The sequence below is a fragment of the Osmerus eperlanus genome, chromosome 21 (assembly GCF_963692335.1).
Source record: "Osmerus eperlanus chromosome 21, fOsmEpe2.1, whole genome shotgun sequence".
NCBI classification, from domain to species: domain Eukaryota; kingdom Metazoa; phylum Chordata; class Actinopteri; order Osmeriformes; family Osmeridae; genus Osmerus; species Osmerus eperlanus.
Genome location: NC_085038.1, coordinates 12,193,977 through 12,216,091, shown reverse-complemented (window position 1 = coordinate 12,216,091; position 22,115 = coordinate 12,193,977). Strand labels below are relative to the sequence as shown.

At 44.2% G+C, this 22,115-nt stretch overlaps 2 protein-coding genes and 1 long non-coding RNA gene across 4 annotated transcripts; 2 read left to right on the top strand and 1 right to left on the bottom strand.

Annotated features, from left to right (window-relative positions):
- The first annotated feature begins 10,218 nt into the window (after positions 1-10,218).
- On the top strand, positions 10,219-13,757 carry inha (inhibin subunit alpha). The gene is made up of 2 exons (XM_062446782.1): positions 10,219-10,859; positions 12,744-13,757. The coding sequence occupies exons 1-2, from the start codon at positions 10,517-10,519 to the stop codon at positions 13,502-13,504; spliced, it is 1,104 nt and encodes a 367-aa protein (XP_062302766.1). The 5' UTR covers positions 10,219-10,516; the 3' UTR covers positions 13,505-13,757.
- A 35-nt stretch (positions 13,758-13,792) lies between these two features.
- LOC134007367 (uncharacterized) lies at positions 13,793-15,044 on the top strand. The gene is made up of 2 exons (XR_009928034.1): positions 13,793-14,265; positions 14,443-15,044. It is a non-coding gene; the product is annotated as an uncharacterized LOC134007367 (long non-coding RNA).
- On the bottom strand, positions 15,041-21,894 carry LOC134007365 (gap junction gamma-1 protein-like). 2 transcript variants are annotated; one of them, XM_062446781.1, is made up of 5 exons: positions 21,474-21,622; positions 18,633-18,905; positions 18,277-18,502; positions 17,335-18,039; positions 15,041-16,684 (listed from the first exon to the last, which is right to left on the bottom strand). In XM_062446781.1, exons 2-5 carry the CDS (start codon positions 18,870-18,872, stop codon positions 16,671-16,673), a joined length of 1,185 nt encoding a protein of 394 aa, XP_062302765.1. In that variant the 5' UTR covers positions 18,873-18,905; positions 21,474-21,622; the 3' UTR covers positions 15,041-16,670. The 2 variants fall into 2 exon arrangements, with proteins under 2 accessions (XP_062302765.1, XP_062302764.1); XM_062446780.1 differs by lacking the exon at positions 21,474-21,622 and adding an exon at positions 21,649-21,894 and having other exon boundaries at positions 15,174-16,684.
- Positions 21,895-22,115: the final 221 nt, after the last annotated feature.

Genomic DNA, 22,115 nt, shown 5'->3' with positions numbered 1-22,115 from the left:
GTTCACACTGATTTCAATAGCAGATATCTTTTTATAATGTCCATGTATCAATCTTAATATTTTTATGAAAACATTTCAACATTTTAAATTGTGATGTACCACCACTGGCACGTCATCGGGCCTGTGGTCATCGTGTGGCCCCGAGGAGTGTGGCCCCTGCTGCGGCAGGCGTCCCTTATTTTTCTGTATTGAAGGTGGAAACCCTAGTGGTATCATACTATGATACCAGGCGTTTGTCCAGAAGAGGTTTCAGGCAATGGTCACGGTCCTCAATGTGACGGGACTGAATTTAAAGATTACCGTATTTCTTCGAATAAGCGCTGCGGCTGAAGGATTCAAAGTCTTTGTGTCTATTCCAATATGTAATGATGGTATCCAATGACACAAATCTGTTCTAGAAAGAGTGGTCTGGAGTCGCAGAGGTCCGATAATATCAGCTTTAATGCAGCAGTTGGAAATCAACAAGTACAGAGCTCTGGGGTTGTCTAAGTTTCCCTACCCGCAACAGAGTTTGGGCTGGTTCACGAAGTCCAACTGGCTATCTGTCCCTCCCCAGCATATATTTATACAGTGCAATTGAAACACACAAGTATTAAAAAAGGGTTGAGCTTGTTCTCTCGTGCATCAGGGAGTTGTTCTTGCCTACGCGTCCCACCTGCTCGGGTGCCGTCTCCACCCGGTTTCAAGGTTGTTTCTGAAAATGAAGAGATAGAGACACAAAGAACAGCCTGCTTCCCACACCCAGTGTGAGACCCAATGTTTAAGCCTGAGCACACTTTTAAGTTCATAACCTTAATAAGCACAATGCATAACTTTAATAAGCACAACATATTCTTTACGGCGTTTCTTACACAATGATAATTTTTGGATCAGCATTTATTCGAGGGCAGTATTTATTCGAGGGGCAGCGTTTATTCGAGGGCGGCGTTTAATTCCAGACATCCCAAGTCTCACGGAAGTTCCGGGAGTCTCCCGCATTTCAATAGCGGCTCCCGGACGCCCGCAAATGCTATACAATTTCCCGGAATTCAGGGACTTTGTATTTAGAGCGAGGGCAAGACTGTGGAATGGTCATTTATGGTCGAAACAGGTGCATATCACGCGTCCTGATTGCTTCCCGGGGAGGGGGGGTGTACGTGTAATTTTGATCACTGAAAACAATTCACCGCCAGAAGAGTAGGTGGCGCTGCACTGCAATGCTAGCTAGGTTATCGAAAAGTCTGAGCAAATTTACAAATTAGCCGTTTCATCAATAAAATAAGCACATTTTCAGCAACTACAATGCCCATTTCTCGTCACATTTTAATTCAGATGCTGATTTACATGTACTGTTTAGCTGAAATATGAATTGTAAAAACTTACAGCAATGGCGGTCAGGATTCTGTTAATCTTGTTGGTCACGGCAACCCCGCCCCTGACGCAAGCGGTTCTTAATACGGACCAATCACAGCCAAGGGGTATCCGTAAAATGACGGACGGATAGTCAGGAAAATCAGAGTGCACGCAGAGCTCTCCGAGGGGCTCGGAGAGGGCGTTCCACGTCGGAGAGTGCGTTCCCTGTATCCGTGAAAAATCGGCCTTTAGGACTTAGAGATGGTAATGCAGCCTGTATTTTTGTGGTTGTCATGCAGGCTTAATACTGAGCAGGGTAGTATGGATGATGGTGAGTTTTACATGTATGTGCTGTTGTATTAAGGAAGCAGAGTGAGGTCAGAATGACAATCAGCAGGCAGGAGGACAGTGAGAAGGCAGGAGGCAGAAGGCAGGACCTAGTAGCAAAGAGGTGAGTTAGAAAGGAGACTGCACTTAAAGATTTATGCCAACATAGCAGATATTTAGGCAAATAGTACTTACAGAAACTGATGGAATGCACAACAATCATACCCTACCGTTCTCAACTAATATGCCAAGTCTTAGCATATTAGTCTACTGATAGTAAAGAAAGCATTACACCATGGCTGCCCAACCCTATTCCTGGAGATCTACTCTCCTGTAGGTTCTCTCCAACTGTAATTTAGCACACCTGATTCTAATAATTCTAGAAAAGCTAAATCAGGTTAGTCACAAATGGGGTTGAAAGAAAACCCACAGGACAGTAGATCTCCAAGAACAGGGTTGGGCAGCCCTGCATTACACCATCATGGTTGACTCTTCGTCATGTGTGTCTTGACAACATACAAATATCTTTCTTAAGGCCAAAGGACCTGGAGATCATCCACCACAAAATTATCCACCATCACTTGATTTACCTGAGAAGACAGGACAACAAACCCCTGATTGCTGGACAAGAGAGCAGTGGCATGGCTGGGAGGACAGAAACCCTTGGCTGTACATAAAGGATGGTAAATTGGGATGCAGCTCATGCAGAGATGTAAAGACTTTGTTACTGTCTGACAAACGACCTGGAATGCACTTTTCTGATGAAAGGATCAATGGAGTAGTGAGCAGTAGTTGTAAAAAGTTAAAAGAAACTCTACAAACACAGATAGTGCATCACATCAGAGGGCTACTGAAATAGCCAGCCAGAAACAGAAGGAAACCCTGCACAAAACATTTATGGAAATCAATGCAAGTTTAATCCTGGAAACAGCAACCTCATTCTGAACTGCATATGCAATTGCAAAAGAAAGATTGCAAATGAAATGAAGAAAAAAGTGGTGTCAAATATAAAAGAAAAGAACTCGCGCATTAGCTTAACAATTGATGAGAGCACAGTGTTTGGTCTAGCATACATTATCATATTCATCAGATGCGATGTAACTGGAGATGGTGATATCGATAACATTTTTCTAGATCTGGTTGAAATAAATGATTGCACTGATGCCAATTCCATTTATAATGCGTTGAGAAGAAGTTTGGTGGAAGCTGGCTTCAGTGATGAGTTTTTGCACAGAAACCTAATTGGGTGTGCTCAAGCCTTCGGCGAGAGCACAACCTTTGTTCTCTCACATATATATTTATTTATTATTATTTATTGTTTATTTTCGCCCCCCTAAAACTCAGTCAATATTTGGCCTACATAGACAACGTAGGTGTCAAAAGTTTCGTCTTGGTAGCGATTGAGTTGCTTGTATTGGAATTTACGTTCCGTTGCATGGTTTAGGCTGAAGTTAAGTTTTTGTGGCGAAAAGTGAAGCTAACGGTGGCTAATTTGCTAGCCACAGTCACTGACGTTACTAACGTCACTAACGTCACGAAAACACGCGTGACTACCTTTGGCAGAACATTCGTTTCGCATCTGTTAACTTGGGGGATAGCTAGGCTAACTATAGCTTTACTGCAAGGCAGCTGCAGAAACGCCACAAGCAAAGAGGCCAGGGTGATAACTATTTACTCATTTTACTTTGTGATATGACACACAATTGTGATGTGTAATGTACAGTATAAGCTGATATTATTAAGGAAGTACATCTACTTTCGGAAACAGTAGTCTACTATTTCACTGAAGTATTAGCATCATGACATTAGCCTGTGTTGCCCGGGCAACACATACTACAGTGGTCTATGATGTAGCGTTATCTGTTTTCAATCGTTAAAATAAACATTCCTCACATATACATTTTCGTTGTAGGATTTATTATGACATTAGATTACAAGTAAACGATTTGTGAGTGAAATTATCATTACCTGTGGTTTCAATCCAGTGTATCACTGCAACGCTGTAGCCTATGCGAGACACTACAAAAACATCTACACAGCTGTAGGAAGTCAAACGGCGACAGAACATGTTCGGCACTCCCCTTACTTAAATCAAAAGTCTATCTAACTACTAACCTGAACTTCATTGCCACAGCCTAAACTTTGTCAATCTGTTCATGAAAATAATTAATTTCAGCCTAAACCGTACAACGGAACGTTAAATCCAATTCAACCAACGCAATCGCTACCGAGATGAACACAGCAGTAGTCTAGTACTGTACCGTAGTAATACAATTTACCGGGGAAGCTTCTCCACACAGGGCTATATCGCATTTTGCGTTGTTACTGACAATGATCGCTACCAGTGAGCTTTTTATGAATGAGCGATTTTCCACTAAATAAATGTCAAGCTTATTTACGTTTTTGGGGGCATATTTTCAGTTAGCAGATGGTACTGTTTGAATCGCGATTCCATCTTCTACTGCCGATAACGTCGTAGAATAATCTTCAAAGGGGGTTCTTTATTCATGAATGAATGCAATATGAGTAGGCTAAATGCCTGAAAATATCACGAGAAGGGAAAACTTAAAAGGACGTTTAAGTCTTAGAGATTAGGTCAATTTGTACACCGGTCTGCCAAATTTATTCGTTTTGATTCAACGATGAGGCTGCCTCTTGCAGGGGAAATGAGAAGACATCTATTTCATTCTACACTTCACTCGTATTTTCAGTTGTAAATGAGCAGCAAAAAAAAATGCTTTTAAATCTATGTAATCTTTATAAATAATAAGTATGCATTTTTATATAAAATACAGAAATATCGGTTGTAAAAATGTCATTAAAAAACGGACCCCTGTCCAACCGACGCAAGAAAGCACACCCTACAATTTCCCCAGAAATTGTACCCTCTCTAGTTAGCATTGCAACTGATGGAGCTTCAGTTTTGACAGGCTACAAAAATGTAGTCATAGCTAAACTAAAACATGACTTTCCCAACGTTAAATCCATTCACTGCTTAGCTCACCGATTGGAGTTAGCCAGTGTTTCCCCTACCATTATATTAGGGGGGCGCTCCGCCCCCCCAACGGCACCCCCCGCCCCTGGAAGGTCAAGTTAATTCTTTTTTTTAAAGAATATAGCGCTAGATCACAAAATAAGTCATTTAAGGTGACCTTTCCTATAAAACAGGTCTATAGCTTGCTCTTTTATTAAACAAACAAAATGGCCGTATGTTATTTACACGACGGCAAGTCATTTCTGTCTCATGGTCGCGCCCGCCGCCGCCCTCCCCCCCTCCCAAAGCTGTAAACCTAGGGGAAACACTGAGTTAGCTGTACATGACTCATTAAAATCTGTGGCTGCAATCATTTTGAAATGTTCATCTCAAAGCTATTACAGCTTGTTTCATCCGTCCCACAAAACTGCACGGTTGCTAAAAGAAGCAGCAAATGAGCTAAACATACAAATTCTGAAGATTGGACAGGTCTTCACCATGAGATGGGTTGCCAGTAGTTTTAACACAGTGAGAGCAGTGTGGAAGAGTTTCCCTGCTCTGGCAAATCATTTCAAAACGGAATGTGAGGACAAATCTCATTCTGTCAGAATGAGATCTCATTCTGACAGAATGAGCAAGCTGAAACTGCAGCGAAGAGACACATCACTTGTTGACAGTCACTGCTACATCCAACAGACAATTGAAATTCTAACTGCTATGAAAATTCAGGGTGGAAGGTCAACAGCAAAGGCTCAACAGAGCATCTTGGATGGCCTGTTTAAAGGTGTGAGCGTTATTGGTGATAGAGCAGGGAAAATAAATAGCCCTCAATTTTACCAAGCAGTTGTTGACAACTTGTCTGCCCGCCTGCCAAGTGACTACATTGTTCAGTTACTGTAAGGCCCCTTGAGAAGTCCAGCTGGCCTCAAAAGTGTGAAGAATTTGTCTTGTTTGGTGAAAATGAGGTGCACAAGATGGCCAAACTCCTTGGTGAACCAACCAGAGAAGCAATTGAAGACTTCAGAAAGTTTAAACTAGAAGGGACACAGGAGGGAGAGACTCTGAAGAGACTTCTGATTGCCAGTAAAACCTACTTTACTACCTCTGCCGAATGTGAGAGGGGATTTTCGGCATTTAATGACACAGACAGAAAATCCCGCAACAGGCTCCGTGCAAAGAGTCTGTCCAATCTTCTTTTTGTGGACATCAATGGACCACCTTTGGAGATCTTTGACCCTACTCCATTTGTGATGTCCTGGGTGAAAGCTGGCCATTGTCTTTCAACGTCGTGGGTGACAGGGAGGAAATCCCAGGAGAGTCAACCTAAACCTCTGTCAATTTTTTAAGGTAAGACTGATTTGACATTCGCTTAGCTACTACTTATAGGCATAGACCACCAAAAAATCATCCTGATTTACCAGTTGTTTTCTTACCTTGAAAATAGTCTAAGTAAGGAAACAGCTGACACATTTAGATTATTGGGTGGTCTATTCCTTTAATGTTAGTCAGGCACATGCCTAGATGCTCTCTGGTAGTTACACATCTGCCTACTTCTTTGGCATGTTGATAGTGTCTGTCAGTGTAGTGTTACCACAACGTTGCCGGGAGCAACTGTTAATGCTGACACACCGTTGTCTATGACTGACTGTGTCTGCGACTTGTTTGTGCACATTTATTGCGGAACATGACTTGTCATTCACAATTTCTTAGCCACTGGTCACCCTGTGTAGAAAACTAGCAGAAGACAAAAAAAAAGTTCAGGCTCAGGATTTTTTTTCACTTTAACCCCTGATGATGACTTTAGCCTCACTACCAAGTCCAAGGCAGGTTGGAAAATACAGAAAGCCATAGAGCTCTCCAAACCTGAGACCAAAGTCCCAATGGTGGTGCCCCACAACGTGGCAGGGGTCACCAGGCTGGTCCAACTGGCCAGCCAGCAGATGTGGTTGAGCTGCCAGCTGGGCAGGGGCCCACGTGTCCTCATTGATGCCTTGAAGCCAGATATCCCACTGGGCATCTATTCTCAGGGAGATGATCTGGACACCAGAAGTAGGCGGAGCTACCGGATGGTAAGTGATCCCTGACAAACACCCAAGGACAATACAGTGTCAAACAGGGATTGTTTCATTGACATATAGTATACTAAGACATTATAATGTACTACATAGGTATCTCATATGAAGTGGGTTTCATTATATTGTAGGTAAGTATTAAACCTTTGTCCTTTCTGTTGATTTGTCAAGGCTGTGTCTGACCTTACCTGGGAGATCCTGAAGGATATCTACCCACAGGGAGAGAAGCCCTTGAGGCCATGGGCAGGGCTGGACTGGCCATCTGGCATACCGGCCGACGCACTTTTGGGCCGACTCGCCGATATAATTAATGTATTTTTTGTTTTTTTGGTCGGGCTGGCCCATAGAGAACTGACAGGGGCCCATTGTTTTTGTTTTTGGTCAGGCCGGCCCATAGAGAACTGACAGCGGCCCATTGGTTAATGTCCTTAATTGGCACTCGCCTGACCCAATCAAATCCAAGAAGACACGAGCTGTTGGCTAATGCCTAACATGGTTTGGCATCGTTAAAGTTTTGCATCGATAAGAATGGAGAAACGAAAGCGCAAGGGAGGCGCAGAAAAGCTAAGAGAGAAAAAGCTAAGAAATCTACAGGCGGATGCCGCAAAATGTACAAACATTTCGAGCATGTTCGGGGGGGCTTCAACATCATCATCTGTAGTAGAGGAAGGAGGAGAGGTGTCTGGCTCAGAGTGGCAGAAAGATATTGAAAGGGTCAGGGAAGAAGCCGAGGAGGAGAGTGACCATGACAGGGCCATGGGAGCGAGTGAGGAAAGGATGGAAGAAGAAAGAGTAGTTAACGACGTGGTAAGGAGTAGGCAAATTAACAGGGACTCTCAGGAAGGGAGGGAGGCTGTGTGTGTGTGTTAATGTGCGCCTTACGTCGTAACTGCAAAAATCCAATAACATGAATGAAGTACTGAAGGGGAAGATTATGGGCATATACCACGCTCACACAACAGAATTGTTATAGGCTAGTAGTTATAAGAAATACAATTAATTATCTATCTAGCTAAATTGGAGGACACAGTATTACTAGGTTACCCTATTTTAACCACTGCGGCCACCAAGCATAGGTAAAATGGTATCAAAAGGTATCTGTATGGTATTGAATATAAGAAGTTATTAATATACCATGAAAAAACTCCATGAAGTAAACAACTGTTTGCTTATTACTATTATGGTTGTGTTTTAATTGTAAATTGTAGGTATATATCTTCCAAGTAATTGGTTGTGGTATTTCCTAGCCAATCACCCCTTTCTCTCTCTGTCTGTCTAATCATGCCAGGTTGTTGAGGTAGAGGTCAAGGAGACAGCCAGGGAAGAACAGGCTATAGACTACTTTGTTCGTCCTGATCCTGCTATCCTGCAAACATTTTTAAAATACCATCCCAAACAAGACACAAATAACCCTGTTGTCAAGAAGGCCTTCATTAATAGAGAAGGCAAACCACAGAAGTGGCTGACGTACTGTAGTGAGTGTCATTCTTTATATTGCTTTTTGTGCCTGGCTTTTAGCAAGATAACCGACCCCAATATTTTTCTGAGTGGAATGTCAGACTGGAGGCATGTGCAACAAAGAATTGAAGAGCACGAGCAAAGCGTGACTCATAGAAATTGTGCCGAAGCATTTCTTTTAAACTGCTCTATTGCTGATATAAACAACCTGCTTGGGGGCAAATATCTGTCAGTGCACCGCAACCAGGTGAGGAAGAGACGCCAGGTTTTGGAACGGGTAGTGGAGGTTGTCAAAGTTTTAGGCAAGAGAGGCCTGAGTTACAGACACGTGGCAAGAGCATTTGAAATTGGACATAAGCCTGTGCATAGGAAATTCCACAGATGAGGCTTCAAACTTCGATTCCCGGTCATGCCAACTGACGTTGTGTCCTTGGGCAAGGCACTTCACCCTACTTGCCTCGGGGAATGTCCCTGTACTTACTGTAAGTCGCTCTGGATAAGAGCGTCTGCCAAATGACTAAATGTAAATGTAAATGCAGGATTTAATAACCGACGAGGTTTTGAAAACAACAAAGTTGATCTAACCCAAAAATTTGGGATGACCTTCAGTGCTTGCCTCAAGAGGAAAAAGCACGCTAGATTCGTCAAAATTCTGGTAAGACTTGAACTAAGGTTCCTCTCGTACCCTATCAGCACACTACAACTCTTTCTCTTTATACGTACATATATAACTTGACTAAATCTATGGCTATGGCTATGGATCAACAGCAAATGCAGAATTGGCAGGAAGATGAATACAACTGAAAATGAAACTGGCAGACGATGTTTTTGAATACCTGCTTCAAGACACAGTTGGGGCCCTGAACCAAGTCTGGGAGAAAAAAGCCACGGACTATGCCGATGACCAAGCCAACAGTGAAGCCCAAAACTAGCCTCCAAAACCACTGCAAAATTTGTTTTTTTCTTAAATATCTTTTTATTCTCCATTTTCTAATCAATTTTCTCTGTTTCTATTTTTTGTACTTCTATCCCTTTTTCACATTCAATAACAAATAAAAAAAAATCTGTCTTTCCCGCAAGATTAGTTTCAATAGTGATATTAGGATGAACACTTGGGATTAAATCACCTGATAAATGAATACATTAAATCAGAAAGTAGGTACTACACATTCATTTTGGCTCAACTTTCAATTGTTGTCATTTTGATCAGGAGTATCTGGACTTTGACCCAAGTCATGGAGCTGTGTACTTTGTCCACCTCTGCATTGCAGTGACAATTTTCTGAATTTCAACATGGATGGGTTTAAATATATGGATACATGATCAAATTTCCAACAATAGGAAAAGGGCTCTTGTCAGACCTGTAAATAAATAATTGATACACACCCCGTCAACTTCTTGGACAATATATACTGTCTGTTTATTGATGGTACTTTGCCTCTTTGCACCTCCCCTCTCCCTCCCACTCTGGCTCTGCCATGTGGGCTGCTACTATTATATTTGACAGTCTTCTGTACTGGAAGAGAACCTCTCTGTATCAGACAATATTCCGTATCGTTCTACAACTACTGTATCAGACAGTATTCTGTACTGTTATTAAATCACTCTATCAGACAACATTCTGTACTGTAAGAAAATGACTGTATCAGACAGCAACAGTAACTGTGTGAGCGTTTGTGTGTGCGTGTTGTGAGAGAGTGGCCCCTCTGGACCTGTAGGACCACGTGTAAGTACTGAGGTGTTATCTTCACGTTGTGTGTGTGCGTATCTCTGTGCGTGTGTGTGTGTTCGTAGCTTTCTGATCCCATGGAACCTCAGACAGTGATATGCTTCATTGTAACACCACCAGACAGGTCAAGGTCACCTCCCAACTCTACTGGGCGATGTAACAATAACATAGCTCTCGCTCTCTCACTCCCCTGCCCTCAGGGAGGAGATAGTCCAGAACTCATCCAAACACCAAGTCAAAACATGGGGGAGTAAGAAAGGATTTTGTGTGTTTGTTTGTGTGTGTGTGTGTGTGTGGGGGGGGGGGGGGGGGCGGGATAACAAAGAGACAGAGATACAATAGAGGAGATACACACAAGTCCTTACAGAGCACACAGTCTCAGTTCAGACTTTATTTGAGGCGTATGAAAGTTTTGAGGATTATTTGTCACTGTATTTAGTTCCTTACTTATTCTTTTCATTGTAAAGCAACAAACCAGATCCTATGATCAGCGGATCTGCCCCCGTCATTGGCAAAGACCTGCGATTTTACAACATAAGGAGATATTACCGTATAGTGATTGACCACAACTTTGCCTATCTGGACCAAATATCTACCTAGCTGGAGGTAATTTTGTACCTGACAATGTGGATTACACGGCTCTCCTTTCCCTCCTCCTCCTCCACCCTGCTCCTGCAGATCCTGGTGCTCCTCTGGACACAGACCCCGGTGCCCCCGGCCAGGGCTTGCCAGGAGGAGGATATGCCCAACCAGGTGATTCTGGACTGGTTCCGTCAGCGTGTCTTGGATGGTCTGGGTCTGGATAAGGCGCCCCCGCTCGTCCCCAGAGACCCTGAGGTGGGCAGGCAGCGTACGGAGGCTGGGCATAGCCAGCGGAGGTCCTTCAGAGTGGGCAGGGCAGCCTGGGCGCACCACAACCAACGGCAGCACCAGGAGAACACCCAGGTCATACTATTCCCCAGCACAGGTGAAAAGCTTATTGTTCCCAATGTTGGTTTTTATGTTTCATCTCTTTTCCCTCGGTTCCAGGGCTGCCTAACCCCTAACGCTTACCCTGGAGAGATCAGGCTTTCACTTTAAGTTGTAACCAACCCGATTCAGTTCGTCAACCAGTTCATAATTAAAACAATGTGTGTTAGTTAAAGGTTGGAACCATGAGACTATAACCTACAGGATGATACTGTAGTTCTGGAAAAGGTCTGGGCAGCCTTGCCATACTAACTTGCTTACTGAAACTAATCAGAACCATCTACTTGTTTCTCCGGACCTCAATCCCACCATCTGTTCTTTGTGACCATCCACTTTTTCTCTTTTTCTCCTTGTCTCTCAGTTTCTCTTTCTGTCAGTCTGTCGGAACGTCTCTCTTTCTCTCCCTCCCAATTCCCACTTTGCTTCAGAACACAACATATTTTAACCGCTGAGTGAACAACTATCAAATATCAATGACGTATGACGAACGCTTGATTAAAACGAGATGTGAAGCCATAAGGGGTGAGGACAAGATGCAGGTAAAAAGTATTACGAAAGAGAGGCGGTGCTTAGTTCCAGACAGTCAAAGTCAGTGACAGAAGCGATTGGGCCACTGGCAGACTTTTACAGTTTTTCACAATTGCTAAAACACATTCTTGAAACAGTCACCCATTTTCTCAAAACTGTAAACACAAAACCTCATCTTCAAGCACTATTTACAAAACCTCTGAATTCTCTTGCGAAATGAAACTTTCGCCTCAAAACAGTTTTACCTGTGCTCAAAATCAAGCTTTCGCCTCAAAACAGATTTACCTGTGCTCAATATCAAACACTGCTCTCAAATCATAAACAAAGTGATCAAAATGATATACACTATCAAGCAGTCAGTAAACAATACACAAAAAAATTGAAAACACATTGTTCAAAACATATAGTTCTCAAGGAGAAGTACATTTTTACGTAATCTCAAAACAAATTTCATATTTATCCGTCATTGTCCTTTGATGAACGACAACACGTTCTATCATAGTAGCTCAAAATGTATCAGAAATTACTACTCTGCTTTGCTCTTTGCAATTTGTTTTGTACTTTCTCCTCCTTGTACCCCTATACAGTACTGTACCCTGCATCTCACTACTCACAACTCACTCTTGTTCTTTGTTGATATGAACCTGCAACTAGTCAAAATCTATTGAGCAGTCAGTACTGTTACTGTAACAAATGGAAAGCACAATGTTCAGGGCCATACAATTTGTTCATTGTACAGTATACAGCCTACAATGCACTGTACTACAGTATACAATACTACAGTAAAAGGGACAAAAATCTAAGGAGTAAACATGTGATCAATGTGCTTTTTTCAGGTGTTTGGGCTGGGTCAGGCCAGAGCACTTTGTCGACATCACAAGCAATATTTTCCCACCTTCAACAACCTGTTTGCTCTCTGAACTGGCTTATATTGGTTGTGTCACATCATTTGAAGAAAGTTAAATCAATTTCGAGTGGTTGTGTTTTGTCAATGACATGTTTTCTCTGTTTGTATTTGATTGTTGCCATTTGTGTTTACCAGTATGGATGACATGTGCATTAGGGTGTTTTGAGAATGAGAATGTGTTTAGAGTTTTGCTGAAACGTCTATGTGAGATCTGCAAATTGTGTTTTACCATGTGAAATGGTTTAAGGTATTGACAACAGACTGCACAATTAGCTACATGAGTTCAAGCAACTGAGAACTTTGTTCAGCCAATGGGTTTTAGTGTTTTAGCAATTGAGAAAAACTGCACACGCAACACAACAGCACCATCTCTCTCGTTCTCTACTCTGCCCTCCTTTTTTCTCCTGTCTCTCATCTCTCCCCCTTCCCTCCCTCCTGTCTTCTCAGACTCGACCTGCAACCTTGCAGACCCTCCATCTGAGGACCCCTCGTCCAGACACTTCACTTATTACTTCCAGCCCTCCATCAACAACCAGGAGGCCATGGTTACCTCTGCCCTGTTCTGGTTCTACGCTGGGGAGGCAGCAGCATCCACCTACAACTCCTCCTCCGCCCCTCTCTTCATTCTCACCTCGGACCAGAAGCTCCTTCAAGCGGCTGAGGGTCCATTCAAGGCCGCAGCAGACGGCTGGGTCACTTACCGCTTCGACCTCCACCTCCACGGCGCCTTGGCCGAGGGCTCCTTTGTCCTGCAGGTGCGCTGCCTGGCTTGCGACTGTCGCGAGGCCGGGGAAGCCGACAAAACGCCGTTCATCCACCTCCACACCCAGCCCCGCGGGCCGGACCGCTCCCCTCGCCGCGCCCGGGTCACCATCCCCTGGTCCCCGTCCACCCTGGACCACCTGCAGCGCCCCTCACAGGGGGATCAGGAGTACAGCGACTGCCGCCGTATGGAGATCAACATCACCTTCGAGGAGCTGGGCTGGGACAACTGGATCGTCTACCCCAAGGTTCTGAACTTCTTCTACTGTAAGGGGAACTGCACGGCCTTGGAGCGGACCACCACCAGGCTGGGTATTAAGCAGTGCTGCGCCCCCGTCCCAGGAACCATGAAGTCCCTGAGATTCACCACCACTTCAGACGGAGGCCTGTCCTTCAAGTACGAGACCCTCACCAACATCATACCTGAGGAGTGTAGCTGTATCTAGATGGGGGGGATTAGGGGGTTATATGCGAGAGCTGTAAACCTAATCTGAAGTGACCTCCCCTACACTCACTCAGCTTTCAAAAACATCAAGCTGATGTCAATTTATGGATTACAGTATGTTTGGGTAATTCCCTTCATAAAATACGATGTTTATACAGTACCAGTAAAACATTTTGACACTTTTGACTGGTACTGTATATGTTTTGGATCTGTATCCAAAAGGGTGATGAGTTCTATATAGAGTTCAGACTTTATGACTATGCATTAAAAGAGACTGTGGTTTAGTCTATGAAACCTTTTATATACTTTAGCTTCTGATTTGTAGATTCGATGTGGCCTTTCTATCATTTATTCAGCATGGTGTTTAGACACATCCTCTTTAAATAAATAATAAATGACCCAAAGGAGTGTTTTCTGTACTTTTTCCTTAGACCACAAGAGGGCACTATAGAACACTTCATCGTCCAAAATATGTTTTAAAGATGCTGTAAAGCAAATTCCATGATTTGCTTCTCAGTACATTATATACGTGTGAAATGAGTTGCTGAAAGCATGTGCAAAGCTCTAAAACTTGGTCGCACTGAAATGTGGAGTTAGACCGTTGAACAGTTTCTCACCCGTTTTCAGCTCAGGTTTTGTATAGGCGGGGCAAAACTCAACCTATCTACGTCAGATCACAGACGGTTGCATTCTGTTACTCAGCTGATACGATGCAAAGACAAAGTACCGGTAATTAACACATAAAACACTCAGAGACTGCAGGTAGGTCTGTTCTGATATCTGCAATTGTTTAAATTCCATAAATTCGAGGGGGCGGAGCTTCATCTCCTTCAGGCAACACGCCCCCCCAGTATCAAGCAGAGAAGACTGCTGATTTTCTCATGATTTCAAATCCTAATTTAACATACTTGTCTGTTTTTTTTCCATTTGGATGGGTAGTTAACACATTCTTCTGTGGTGTGATGAACTTAAACATAATTTTCAGTTCTGCTTTACAGCATCTTTAACGGAAGGTAGAAACTATTTAACACCAGAGAAAACACTGGGTTCTGTTCAAAATATGTATTCATTTATTTATTTTGTTAGCTGCTCCTGGCATTCTCTAATCCCTGCTCTCCTCTCTCTGTCCCCCCCACACACATCCCTTGTGGTGTGGGGGGTTTGAGTTGTCAGCACCTGCCTGGTCGTCGGTCAGCCAACGCTGGACCTGGTCGCGAGTCTCCCGGTCCTGTCCTACATCTATAAAGTTGAATAATGGATTTTGGTGTTTTAAAAACCCATCGACACTGTATGACTATGTTTAGCCTGTGTTCTGCTCCTCTCTCCCACCAACCGTCTCTGGAGGAGGGGATCCCTCTCTGAATTGCTCCTCCCAAGGTTTCTTCCTTTTTTTTTTCTCCTGTTGAGTTTTTTGGGAGTTTTTCCTTGTCTTCCTTGAGGGTTTAGGTTGGTTGAGGGGCAGTTCTATGGGCATATGTGAAGCCCTCTGTGACATGCTTGCGTGTAAAAAGGGCTATACAAATAAATTTGATTTGATTTGATTTATTTGAAACTCTGGACACTAAATAATAATCTACGGTAACAGATTACAAAATTTGCCAAAACATTAACAAAATCCATTGTACCCAAAAATGTGACTGTATTTAAACGGTAAGAACCCACCCCCCCACTAAGGACACAGCGAAAACAGCACAACGTGCGAAAACAACTCTCCATTTTCAAAGCGTGATTCTTTTCGTACCATCAGAGGAGAAGCATCCCAATATCAGAATGTCGAATCAGACAGAATTTGAAGGAAATCTGAGCCGTTGTTCCCCTCCAGTGTTCCATTATGAAGATCGTTATCAGCTACACGGGGAATTCTTTGAATAAAAGAGATCCATGTCACAGTAGAGTCGAGGACATGGGCGTGTCTCAATAGGTGCTCTCTCTTTTTTATGACTATGCTGTACATACTGATGTGAAGGGGTTATGTTAGTGAAGAGAACATTCTCGGTAAACAAATCCCAAGACCAAACATGGCATGTTTAGACTTGATTGCATATCAGGAAAGGGGCAACGCAGGAGATGCCAGGTAAAACTGAGACACACCTGGTGCTCCTCGCTCGCAACCAGGAAGTACAAAAGAGGCAAACGGCTTAAATATGGATGATACTGAACATTAAATGAATCGTGGTACTTCTTGTCATTGGGGTACACCATTAAAAATATATTTTTGAAGATCTGAAATCATTTCGAAAACGGTACTCATCGTGAACGAACATGTCCTAGGAAAATCAAAACAGTTTGACAGGCACAAAACCTGCTTCCAGTTGAAACCTCACAGTACAAATAAACTGATTCATGTAGTAAGTTGCTTTGGTTTTTTGACTAAAATAATGAGAACAAAACAACACCATTTACCCCAGCATGAATTAGTTAACGTCAAAAGTTCAATTGAGAAGTCTTACAATATAAATCGGAAAACAATTGTAGTCAGTTCGTGATTCAAGCATTTCCCAGGTATTGGTTTGGCCAATATGAAAGAGTGAGTGGTTGGAACATGCTTGGAGCATAGATGTCACGTGGAATAGCACATGCTAAAAAAGCTCTGCTCGCACACGTACCTTGCATACACACAAACTTCATCCCTGTGCAAAAGAACTCTCCAGGAAAGGTTGGGATCATTAAAGTCCCTCTGTGGCCACTGAGAACTATGCCAGCCTCTCAATTAGAATAACAAAAATATAGATTTCAAGCGAACAGGCAAGGCCCAGGCAACTCCAGACACCAGAATGGACAGAATGTAGAAAAACTGTACAAAAAAGAAAATTAACTAAAGCTTGATTGAACAAACAGGGGTGTAGGGAGGAGAAGGTCTTCTTCTCCGATCCCCGGCAGCTTGTGAGCGTGTGACAAGCAACCACCAGAACCAGAAGACCAAACACCTTGGCAGGCTGTATGGTAGAGCCAGTCCCTGACGCTGCTGATGCCAGACACCCAGGCTTGTGCAGTTTCATCTTCACGGTTTGTACTGGCCCTTAAATACTGCGAGGCACACTCTCACATGCGCACACACACACACACACACACACTTCAGTCATCTGACTGCTTTCCCATATGTGCTGGCTGGTCCTAGGAGGGCCAGGGAATGGGGGTAGGGCAGACATTAGACACAGGAAGCTGATTCAGGCATGGACTCCTAGGGGAGGAAAATACATATTAGACAGTGTGTACACACATACACTTAAAAAAAAGAAAAAGAAGTAGAGGGCTATAAATTGCGAGCATTTTAGTCGTATATGCGCCAGAAATTGTATCTGTGCAACCTCAAAGAATATTTGGGAGCATTGGTGCGAGTACAAATAATCGTTAAGGTGTGACCTGTTTTAATTTCTTTCCAAAACACTCGCTAATTAGCCTAAAGCACAATATGTGCCTGCTGTGACAGGCAGGCACATACTGATAGTGAGGGCTCTACCGTTCCATCCAACGTTACATAACCAGTTAAACGTAATCTTTACGTTCTTCACTTTAATGTAGATTTTAGATGAGTAAAATTAGCGGTCAAACACTCCATGTCACCGCGCTCCGTTGTCACATGAGACAGGGAGCTAATTCAAGCTGAAAATTTGAAGAGCTGAAAATATCATGAAATATTTTGGTGGGTGCTCTAAAATGTTGCTGGTGCTGCTAACTTCTTAAAGTTGGGAGCACCAGTGCTACCAAGTAAAAAAGTTCATTTAAAGCCCTGAGGACATACAATGATTCAGAAATTTGGCCAGAATTATGTAACTTCATTCTATAAGAAGCCCAGTCACCCACCCACCCACACCCCTACTCAGTGTGTACCTTTCTCCCCGGCCTCGGCCTCCTTCTCTTGGGCGAAGTTGAGACGATTCTGCTCAGCGGCAATGGCAGCGTTGTTGGACTCTGGACTGTTGCTCCTCTCGGAGCTGCCCTCCCCCGCCTGGTTCTGGTAGGCCAGGTCCAGATGCTGCTGGGCTATCTTCAGATGCCTCTTCAGGTGCTCCAGGTACCCAGGAGCAGAGGGGTCATCTCCCAGGCTCTCCCTGCCAGAGTCCCCCAGGGGATCAGCCTTCAGCCCCCCGCGAGGCTCCTTCTTCAGGGCCGCGTGGTACCCAGGCGGGGCAGAGGCTGGAATCAGGCCCAGGGGCCTCCCCTGGAGGTAGGATCCACGCGGGCCTGGCGGAGGGGGCTGCCGGATGGCACGGCGCTTGAAGGTGTCCCGGACCCCTCCCACTCCCAGGTGGAGGATCTCCAGGACGGTTATGAGGAGACAGAGGGTGGACACCACGTACATAACCAGCAGGAAGATGGTCTTCTCCGTGGGGCGAGACACAAAGCAGTCGACCGTGTGTGGGCAAGGCGAGCGGGTGCAGATGTACGAGGGCTCCACCTCGAAGCCGTACAGGATGTACTGGCCGAACAGGAAGGAGACCTCGAAGGCCGTGCGGGAGATGAGCTGGCACACATACACCTTCATCAGGCCGTCCCGCTGGATACGACGACGACCGTCGTGCTTCTTCACAGAGCCTAAACACACACACACACACACCCTACATTAGCATCCAGCGAGATTAACATAGCAGTTCCAGATCCCAATGTCTGCATTCCTGCCCCAAGATCAAAGACACGCTTTTCAAGACAGTGAGAAGACATGCATGACAGAGCCGGCTAACGTGACTACTGACGCGCTACTCGAGCACAGGCATATCTTCGCCCTTTGGAAAACCCCCGACAGATCCTCCATCTTTGATCGCTCGTCTCTACCTGCTTCTTTCTTCTTCTTCTCCTCCAGTTCGATCTCCTCCGCAATCATGGGGTCCTCTTCACCGTTGTCCTCCGCCTCCTCGTAGTCCCTGGCCACTGACCGGCTGACCACCAGCATCTTCTTGCCCGGCCGATGAAGAGGCCGGTACTCGGCATCATCCATACGGGCGATTTTGTGCATAGCGAAACCCAGGTACATAATGGTGGGAGTGGTGACCATGATGACCTGGAGGGCAGAGGGTTTGTAAGTAAGAGTGGTATACTCAAATCTATTTCAAAGTCGTCGTAATAGTAATAAAACGACTTTTATAACAAACAACAGCTTCACAGTTACCCCCCGAGGTTCCTAAAGGTACCTGGAAGATCCAGAAGCGGACATGTGAAAGCGGGGCGAAGGCGTCGTAGCAAACGTTCTCACAACCGGGCTGCTGGGTGTTGCAGACAAACTTGCTCTGCTCGTCGTAGTAGATGGTCTCGCCGCCGACCGCCGTGAGCACAATGCGGAAGATGATGAGCACCGTCAGCCAGATCTTCCCCACAAAGGTGGAGTGGTGGGAGATCTCGTCCAACAGACGCGTCAGGAAACTCCAGCTCATGATGAGGGAGGTACGCACGCAGTCTGGTCAGCTCTGGGGGAGGGGAACGAAGAGAGAGAGACACAGAGAGAAAGAGAAATGGGAAAGGAGGAATTAAAAGATGACAAGAATTGACAAAAGCACAATCCAGTCAGCTAAGCTTTTTTAAATAACTTGTTGAAATACAGTAGTCGGATAAAATGTGACCGTTTAAAAATGCATTTTCACAAGAGCATGAATGCTATCGCTATAAATCTCCTGACAACCTTCCAGCCATGCCAGCTAGGCAGATGCTCAGAATGCCTACACAGACCTGGCGGTCTCTGGGACTGACTTGGTGGGTCACTCTGCCATTAGGCCGACATTCTTCCATCCAGACCCAGCTGTGCTCCAGCACCAAAGCAGCTGCCAGCAAGTCCCAGCATGCTGGGACCACACATTTAAGTCTCCTCTTGTCCAATGGCCTACCTAGGTACAACCTGTATGGTGTTCAGGTACAGATCTATCCATCTATAGCTGGTGGAAGAAGGATTGAGTGCCTACATCATCGTCCTCACTCCACAACCCTCACTGCCTACCCGAGATACAAGAGCCCACGTTTTTACAATAGGCACGGTTGGCATCAACATGGTGAGTTCTGTTAGGATCCATTTTTCAACATGGGCCTGGCAGTGTAGTGATGTGAGGCCATGGCTGTGATTATTTAACAATACAGGAGCTGAAAAGAATAAGTTAGCAGTATCATGACCTAAAGAAACAGCAACAGATGTGAATCATGCTGAATCCTCTCCTGTTGTTGATATCCTTCTTGGGAATGATTTGTGTCCTGGGATAAGCTGGCAACATCCTCACATACAGCCTTGCCCTACGAATGCTTTAGGAAAGGATCAACTCAACGGTGTGTTTGTTTATGATCACTGGTTGGGTCCATAAGCCCTTGTAGTCACATAAGGTCAAACCCCGATCTCCACTTCAGAAAAACATTTTTAAAAGAAGATGCGTTAACCTGACTAAAATGTATTTCAGTCACAAAGTAAAAAAAATAAAAAAAATAAAAAAGCCATTGGCTACACTGTGTAGGGATGTCCTTGTGACGAAATTCTTCCCCAGTTCACAGTTTGAATTTTTCCTTAAAGTCATCTGCTATTCCACAGTAAATCTCCTTTGTGATCTGATATTCATTCACCCTTTGCTTGGTGCTGGGTTTCCAGTTGGTTACTGCTATGTTGAATGTGATGTGTTCAAGAAACCACACCTTTCAGAAATGAAATGTTTTGTCCAAGAGGCCACATCTTGGCTCAAGTTACTTATGGACACAATTACTGGGATGATATTTAATCCCCATGCTATGCAAACTGTGGTGTTATCAAAACCAATATAGACACCGTCATACAAAGTTAGTCTTAAATCCTGGAACGGTACTCACGTGGCTCCAGTCTCGAAGTTCATCCTGTATATATGTTATGTTTTATAAAATATGTATTGTTTTACAATGCATCATTAATGGTTTCTAAACTGCTTAGCAAGTTGTGTCCTACAGCTGCAACAGAGCACTGCCAACACAAAGGCTTCCTGCTCCATATACTTGCAAGAACTTCTCAAACTTAAGTGCTTCTGTAAACCTTGCGTTGAAGTATAAACAGGGTTAATCATTAAAGGAACGTGTGACCACTCATATCACAACCACCTTCACTACACTTAAAACACACAACCACCTTCACTACACTTAAAACACTATCAAGCGAAAATATGTTAACCGACAGTGAGGCATGGTCAACAAACCACCACCAGCACACTCGGAGGGTCACTGAGCAAGTTGAGACAGGGAAAACAAACGGCAACACAAGTCCTCTGAGTAGCCAACTGTGCCGACCAAACAGAACGACAAGGTAGCCCGCTTGACCATCTGAGTACACACGCGCCGTCCACACTCACACACAGTATTTGAGTTAGTTGCTGCTTCTTAGTTTAACATGCCCCCCGCCCCCCAGAAAAAAAGACAAAACGAAGTAGGGGGGAGGGGAGGTGAAGGATCCTGAAGGTAGCCTACTAGGCTGCACGGGTCAGCGCCCACACCGCGTTAACATTCCAGACTAACTCAGAACAGAGAGCGGCGGTTTAGGGTCCAGGGGGCAAGGTGAGGGCACCGCCATCCTCCTGACAGTGTGCCTCTTGTAAAGCCCTATTGCCAGACATACTATCCCACAAACGTCAGTCACTTTTCTGGACTTCTGTGGGGTCTGTCCTGAAAACGTGGTTTATGACATAGTGAACGTAGTTTAGAAGATGTGAGGTTAGCCTTTCTGATGCTATGTGTTGGATCAGGCACGAAAGTGACTAAAAAGTCAAATTAGACGCATGTCTGCAGTCATTTTATTTTCGTACAATGTTGAGTTCGCACGTGAGGCAAGCTTGAAAGCAAAATAAATAAATACGTTGAATGCAACCTTTTTCAAACACTTTTTTAAACATTATAAAAATAACAAATAGTAAATTCGACTGGTATACCTTTAAAGAAAGGCCCCCGAGTAAATGTTCGCAAAAAGCAAATTCTACTAGCAACGAGTAGACTACATAAAAAAGGTTAACTGGACTAAAATGTACAAATGTTTAGCCTCTCACCGCACGATGTCAAGAAAAATCGCAGAATGTGTTCGCAAGAGTAAAAGGACACTTTGAAGAAAAACCGAGGATGGTCATCTATTAAAAAAGGAAAACGCCAACCTGTTGGAACGCCAACATCTCATCCCTGCACCAAACTTTGTAGCGGATAAAAATCCACCACCCAAACGCTCACCTTCTCAGTGCTGCAAGCAGTCGGTCTTCTTTCCAACTGGTTTTATAAAACTGTTCCTCTTGCCTTGACAAAATAATCTACGGTAGATCTTTCTCGTTTGAGTCCCTCAGTAAATGAACCCGATAGCCTTCTTAACCCATTCGGTTCTTTACGGGACCATGTGACCCCTTTTATGTCGGGGTCCCAAGCGCAGAAGGACAAAAGCCAAATCCTTCCTGCCTCCTCCCATACCTCCACGTAATCCAGTCCTGCAGAGGAGGCCCCGTCTCTGAAACCAGAGATGGCTGTGCTGACTACTGTTTGCCGTCTACTTTCTTTTAAATCAGTTGTGGCCTGGCTAGGCTCAACCATGCTGGTTGGTGCTATCATGTCTCCATCAAAAACATTACGCCATTTATTCAATAGGCTGTTGTAACCTGCAAAGCAATATAAAACCTTTTGGTCTTCATGGTTTCCTCACACATCAC

Excerpts from the sequence above, each read along its gene's own strand:
- inha (XM_062446782.1), top strand. The coding sequence starts at position 10,517 with ATGTGGATTACACGGCTCTCCTTTCCCTCCTCCTCCTCCACCCTGCTC. Across the intron at positions 10,860-12,743 it reads CATACTATTCCCCAGCACAG|ACTCGACCTGCAACCTTGCA; the intron begins GTGAAAAGCTTA and ends CTGTCTTCTCAG.
- LOC134007365 (XM_062446780.1), bottom strand. The coding sequence starts at position 18,872 with ATGAGCTGGAGTTTCCTGACGCGTCTGTTGGACGAGATCTCCCACCAC. Across the intron at positions 18,503-18,632 it reads TCCGCTTCTGGATCTTCCAG|GTCATCATGGTCACCACTCC; the intron begins GTACCTTTAGGA and ends TCTGCCCTCCAG. Across the intron at positions 18,040-18,276 it reads GAAGAAGAAGAAAGAAGCAG|GCTCTGTGAAGAAGCACGAC; the intron begins GTAGAGACGAGC and ends GTGTGTGTTTAG.